Source organism: Castanea sativa, chromosome 11 (assembly GCF_040712315.1).
Source record: "Castanea sativa cultivar Marrone di Chiusa Pesio chromosome 11, ASM4071231v1".
In the NCBI taxonomy this organism is placed as follows: Eukaryota; Viridiplantae; Streptophyta; class Magnoliopsida; order Fagales; family Fagaceae; genus Castanea; species Castanea sativa.
Genome location: NC_134023.1, coordinates 65,948,456 through 65,955,091, shown reverse-complemented (window position 1 = coordinate 65,955,091; position 6,636 = coordinate 65,948,456). Strand labels below are relative to the sequence as shown.

General features: G+C 35.0%; 1 protein-coding gene across 1 annotated transcript; it reads right to left on the bottom strand.

Annotated features, from left to right (window-relative positions):
- Positions 1 to 530: 530 nt before the first annotated feature.
- LOC142615595 (putative disease resistance protein RGA4) lies at positions 531 to 5,136 on the bottom strand. Its single transcript, XM_075788334.1, has 4 exons — positions 1,932 to 5,136; positions 1,485 to 1,554; positions 1,174 to 1,387; positions 531 to 826 (listed from the first exon to the last, which is right to left on the bottom strand). The coding sequence occupies exons 1-2, from the start codon at positions 5,023 to 5,025 to the stop codon at positions 1,514 to 1,516; spliced, it is 3,135 nt and encodes a 1,044-aa protein (XP_075644449.1). The 5' UTR covers positions 5,026 to 5,136; the 3' UTR covers positions 531 to 826; positions 1,174 to 1,387; positions 1,485 to 1,513.
- Positions 5,137 to 6,636: the final 1,500 nt, after the last annotated feature.

Here is a 6,636-nt window from a genome sequence, read left to right as displayed (position 1 = left end):
GCAAATCCTAATGTTTGGTGCAAGTCAATTCTTAATCCAGTTAAATCTACAATGGCATTTTTAGTGCTTCTTCTGAACTCAATGCCAAAGCTTGTTTAGCCAAATTTGTGTAATGCATTTCAACTTGTCTAATAATTTTCTAGCGTAGAAAAAAATAAGCCTCTGGATTCGTAATCAGCTTTTGAGATTCATGATATAATACATCATAAAGCTTTTGCAGCTGACTTAGTGCTCAGGCAATTTGGATACTACTTCTTGTCCTCTGTTTTTGGATGAATGAGGAAATTTTATTAACACAAAAATTATTACATGAAGTTCAAAAGACTGAACACTACATTTCAGCAGAAAAAACAGCCAGCCCCTACTGCAAAAAGACAAGCTACCAAGCTAAGTTAGGAACTTCAAAAAAATTAGGCAAGAACAATAATCTACACAAAGCAGAAATATCCAGCAACAAACCACAATCAAAACACCAAATTTTTACGTGGAAACCCTTCAATGAGAAGGGAAAAACCACGGGACCTAGTCCAGTAAAAAATCTTCCACTATTGAATAAAGAGTTTACAACAATTTTCTCAAACAAAAGCTAAAGACTACCAAAACAAGAAGAACACAATTATTAGATTACAGCAAATCTACATCACACTAAAGTCGATTTCAACAATAACAAGAACACCAAGTGGGCCTTAGCATCTGAACAAATGGAGAAGAATTTCAAACGACAAGCTGCAGATTAACCACGTACTCTTTCAACACTTGCTGCTTTAATCTTCTTGTAAAAGAGTAATCATAAAAGAGATGATCCCTACAGCACTCCAAATGCTCCCTGCAAATAACACAAGATATCAGCATACAATCCCAATGATGATGCATGTTGCATCCTCAGGCTAGTCAAAGTTTAACAGTGGCAGGGAATTGTGAAAGACTACCACGAACTGGTTATTCAAGCGAGAGAAAATGGCCAAAAAGGATATTTTTCTTAAGTTTCTAACGGTAAGCAATGGGAATATAACACAAAATGTACAAAGAGATTCCACTAAAATTTTGTATGCATCTAACTGCATGAAAAAAGTTGATGTTAAGCACTAGCCCATTAAAATATGGTAGAAAATAAGATCATGATAGAGACAAAATGTTCTTTATAAAAGGTTTAAAATAGGCTCAGATATTTACCCCTGGTTTTGTTTTGTGCTTCCAATTTGTTCTGCATTTAGGATCAAACCAAGCGAGAAATCACCATAACACAAGAAGAAGAACAAAGAAGAAGAGGAAAGGAATTAGCATTTGAATAACCCACTTCCAGCTATTCAAAGTTCATTGGAAGAATTAAGGACTTGAGCAAGGCATTCTTCACGTAAAGACCTCAAAACAACACATCCATCAGCATCTGTAAAAATCATTTAGAATAATGAAGCAAATATATGGAATGAAATTTTATTCAAAATATTCATTAACCTTTGATTATAGAAAGTGTAACCAAGTACCTTTCTTACTCCAACCAAAATCCTACAATCTATGGTAGTGGTGGTGGTGGTGGCAATGTAAATGATATAACTGTGAACAGAACACAAGCCATCAAATTAAATAACATTAATAATAATAGAACTTCAAAACAATTCAACAGTTTGGTTGCTTTGAAATCAATCAAATTGGCCAAGATTCTATACATCTCAGAAATTTTTATTATTATTAGAAAACTTTAGAAAACCAAAAGCTTTGCTAAAGTGAGCCCCATTCAATTATATACACTGGTTCCTATATTTTTGAAATCCAAAAGAAAAAATTCATTCTTTTTTTCAAAAAATTGTATTGAAATCAATAAATGATAGAGAATAGAATTCTAAAAAGTTCACTTTCTTTCATTTTCAACTGTTTTCTCAGCCAGCAAACAAAAATTCAATACAAAAAAAATGGGTATATAGAATGCGTACCGTTAGTGACATGTGCGATCTTGTCCCAATCCTGACCGGTTTCCTTTTCGCATCTTCTCTGTAACTCGGGACAATCGACAATCTCCAGTGTTTCTAGGGTTGTAACGTGTTGAAGACCTACAGGTAAGGAATTCAGTTTTGGAAGGCCGTAGAAGTGCAGACGAGTGAGGCGATTGAGATGTCGCCATTCCATTCCGTCCACGTCACTTCCTAGATTTAACTCCTTGCAAGAGAAAATGTATAATTGCTCGAGAGAAATTAGATTTGATACCCACCCATCTGGCAGAGACACAACATCTGGCAGATTTCCTATAGACATAGATTTTAATTTGGAGAGATGAGAGGACGAAGAAGAGGAGGAAGAGGGAAGTATTGTCTCTTGAAAAAGCTTTGAGCTAACGTTACTTAGATATAGGTATTCTCCGAGATAAGGAAACAAGGGCATGGAAGTCAGATTAGGACATTTTTCAATAGAAAAAGAAGAAAGACAAGGAAATGAAGGCAGTGACCGGTTATGCTGGTGTTGTTGATGATCTGTCATTGATGGGCTCCTCCACCATCCCTTTAAGTTAGGGCAGTTCCAAATCCTAAGAGACTTTAACGATGGGAAGAAGGGTAAAGTAGAAACTTCCTCACTTATATCACGATCTGATATGCATTCCAAATCTTTCATTCCATAAAGACATAAGCTTTCTAGAAATGGGAGTTCAGACAATGGTGGCAGGTGGTTGCATCTGTCACATCTCCTTAAAGTGATGTCAACAAGATTTTCGATAGAAGGAAGCCAACTTGAAAATGTCACACCAGTGTAACCATACACTTCCAAAACTTTGAGATTTGGATGTGGCTGGAGGCTATCTAATAACATCTCATCATGTCCTTCTTGGTGAGCCCATGTTAATTTCAGTTTCTCAAGATATTGCTTTTCCTTTAAATTTTTGACCTCGCAATCTGAGTTAGGATCTTCCAATTGTTCTGAAATTTTGATCTCAAGTGTTCCTCTGAGGTTGTTTAGCCCATTCAATTCGCCTAGTCCACCATTATTCCTCGCAATGAATAATGGTAATGATTGAAGACCAGTCAGTTTTCGTAATCCTTGAGGCAATCTCAACTTAAAACAGCCCCTATCATCAAGGTGCCTGAGGCTAACCAATTTTGTGATGTCCCTAGACAATTGTTCAAGATTATGACATTTTTGAAGTTTTAGTGTTTGCAAATTCAACAATGCTGTAATTGAATTAGGAATAGTTTTAATAGGATTAAAAGAAAGATCTAAGTACCTCAAATGTATTAACTTCTCTATAGAATTTGGAATTATTTCAATCTCCAATCTATGTAAATCTAATGCACGCAACCTTGGGAAACTCTCAATTAGTGTAATCAATGTTGACTCATCCATGGCACCAGATGCATACTCATCATGTGTGAAAAGAATTGTACGTAGCTTGCTACTTGCTTTAACCAAACTTAAAGTTTTAGCAAAAAATAAATAGCTAGAAAATGATACATGGCGAGTTTTCCAATCCAAATTGTTAAGTCTACAGTCCGACCCTGCAATTAATTCTGCAAGATCATGATATAAATCATGCATCTTATATTTTAAACTCCATAGTTCCTCAAAAAAATTACAGAGTAGATCCTTGAAGTATTCATCTGCAACATCTTCTACCTGCTGAGTATCATTTGATAATTGGATAAACTCATGTGCCATCCAGAGTTGAATCACTGTCATCTTATCAATCTCATAATTTTTAGGAAATAAAGAACAAAAGGCAAAACAACATTTTAAATATGATGGAAGATTATCATAACTCAACCTTAGAATTGGAAAATTATCACCCCCTTGTTCAATTACATTTGCTACTACCTTATCCCTGATCTTTGACCACTCGTTTGGTTTCTTAGAGTACAATAAATTTCCAATGGACTTTATCACTAGGGGTACTCCTTGACATTTGCCTACAATCTCCCTTCCAAAATCTACTAGTGTAGGGTTTTTGGTGTCTTGCCTATTTCTAAATGCTAATTTCTCAAATAAAGACCAAGAATAGTCTTGAGAGAGACCTTTAAGAAAATATGTTTCACTAGCACGTGTAATATCTACAACAAATTTGTCACGCGTAGTTATTACAATCTTACTTCCCTTTGCACAACTACTTAAAAGTCCTTTAAAGTTATTCCAATTTTTACAATTTTCATTCCATGAATCATCCAACACAACTAAAATTTTCTTTTGAGAAATTTTGTTATGAAGTTCCCTCAATGGATCCATTTTGTGGACTTGATCCTTGAGGACTTCTTCAGGATTAAACTTACGACGTTTCTTTCGCATTAGTTCCATGCTATCATCTTTATCCATACCAATTATTAGTTTTTCAGCAAATGTTGTCACCTCAAAGACATTTGAGACACACGCCCATATTTTTAGCTCAAATTGTGTATTGACTCTATCATCATTGTAAACACATTGAGCAAGTGTGGTCTTGCCTATCCCCGCGATCCCCACAATAGCAACAACTAAAACATCCTCTTCATTGTTAGGCTCTAATAAGCGATTTATGATTTGCTTTTTCTCATCTTCTCTCCCAATAACTCCATTATGAGGAAACCATGGGCGAGTCTCCCTATTCAGACTCACAATACGCTTTACAGTACTGCGTTCTTTCCAGTGAAACTTTTCCCTATCTTTGGCTATTGCATCTAGTTCCTGACTCATTTTACTTATTTTAGGACTCATCTTATTACGTACAAAAGCAGCTGAGATTAAACTTAAGAAATCGCGTACCTTTACTGTAAAACTCCAACTCCTCTCTTTCTGCCGCAAAGCTAATTCAGTGTGGTACTTAGACTCATCCAACAAGTCCTCTGCATCAAAAACTGCTTTCTTGAGCTTTTCGAGCCAGACTCTGTCTTGATTATTGTGATTCTGCTCCTCCGCTGCATCCTGGAGTACAGCTTTAATTGTGGAAACAGTTTTCCTGATTTGTTCAAGGTCATCTTCAACATTCCAGAGCGATCCAACCTGTTCAAAAGCAGCAGAGCCCAAATTTTCAATTATGGACCCAGCAACGCTAGAGAGGATTGCTTCATCCATTTGTTAGAGCGAAGTGAGAGTAAAAAGATGGCTAAAAAGAGAGAGAAGAAAGCTAGAGGCTGGGATTCAAATGCTTCAATGCTAGGGTATGGAAGAAAAACTTTCTAGTGAGTGAAAGATTGGCTATAAGAGCGAGACTAAAGGGTGAGAGCTTGAAGTTCTTCAATATGCTAGAGAGTGAAAAGGAAGGCTTAAAGAGCGAGAAGAAAGCTAGAGAGTAATGTTGCTGTGAAGAAGGAGACGAGGAGGACCGAATATTTAAAGGGGAAGAAAGTTACCGTTACAAGTTTTCCTCTATGAATTTTCTTAGAAACTTACATCAATCATGCATAGCTTTATGTTTTTTCAAAGAAACTTACCGATACTAGTCTTCCTTTGTGAATTTTCTTAGAAAGCTACCGTTATATCATGCACAACTTTATGAATTTTCTTGGAATGTTATCGTTATCATGCATAGGAAAATGAGGAGGCACCATGTGATTGTGTTGACTGTTGAGCCCTTTTGAACAGAGAAAAAACCATTTGGACCCAATAATTCCCTTTTTGCATCAACGAAGCTAATGCAAAATTTCTTAGAACAATCATGATCATGCATTGGAAAGTAACAGAGTGTTCAGATGCAGAGCCAAGTGTAATGGTAACTGGTAACAGAGTGTTTTATATATACGGCATACTAAATTACTGATAATAATGTAGCACTAACATTTAGCCTTGAATGTCTAACCCAGTCTTTTTGCTTTTTGAATAAATACACATCTCTGTTCTGTTTTATATATATATATATATTTGAGAAACAGAGCATGGCGAGAAAAAAAACAGAGCCTACAACCCAATTATTGTACACGTGTACACCACTGCAAATAAAAAACAATAAATCAATTATTGTTTTCTCTTTTGTGTTTTTTTTTTCCACTCATTTCTCTCATTTAATAAAAACAATGATAAAGCAAGGATTTTGTTCCCACCATGACTATCTGGGTTTTCGTGGGGAATGTGGAATTGGTAAAAGAAAAAGTACAAAGCACAATCTTTACAACAATTTTGTAACTTTTTTAGCGGTAGTGTGAGACAGCAATAAACGTTAAACATAGCTTTATTTTTATATTCCATTGCATCAAAGTCTTGAGCACCGTGTGAACCTACCTTGTCCCTTCTTTACACGATTAACATATATATATATATATATATATATATATATATATATATATATTTGTACCCCATTATACACCACCTGGTACGGCATAAGTAATTAACTATATCTTACATTACATCCATCAAAATTCTAATGCTATAGTATTAGCACAAATGTTCTAAAAAAATTTATTTTAACTTACCAAAAATTTACTTTATCTATTTTAGCATAGTATTTAACATTACACCATATATCTCATCTCTTATTTTAATGCACTACTCATTAAATAACCTAAAATAACACCCACCATCTAGTAGAAGTGTACTATGGCATGTGTTAAAATAATTTGATATATAACATATGTGATGGAGATGTATTTTTGGTATTTGATGTTTTAGCATTTGGCACACGTGTTGCCAATACTCTTAGTTATTTTCTCTAATCAATTAGTTATCTCATTCTTTAAAATGTTTTGGTAT

Bases quoted from the DNA above. Each gene is read 5' to 3' on its own strand.
- LOC142615595 (XM_075788334.1), bottom strand. From the start codon at position 5,025: ATGGATGAAGCAATCCTCTCTAGCGTTGCTGGGTCCATAATTGAAAAT. The intron at 1,555-1,931 runs GTACGCATTCTA...TTCTGTTCACAG, and splicing joins GATCGCACATGTCACTAACG to TTATATCATTTACATTGCCA.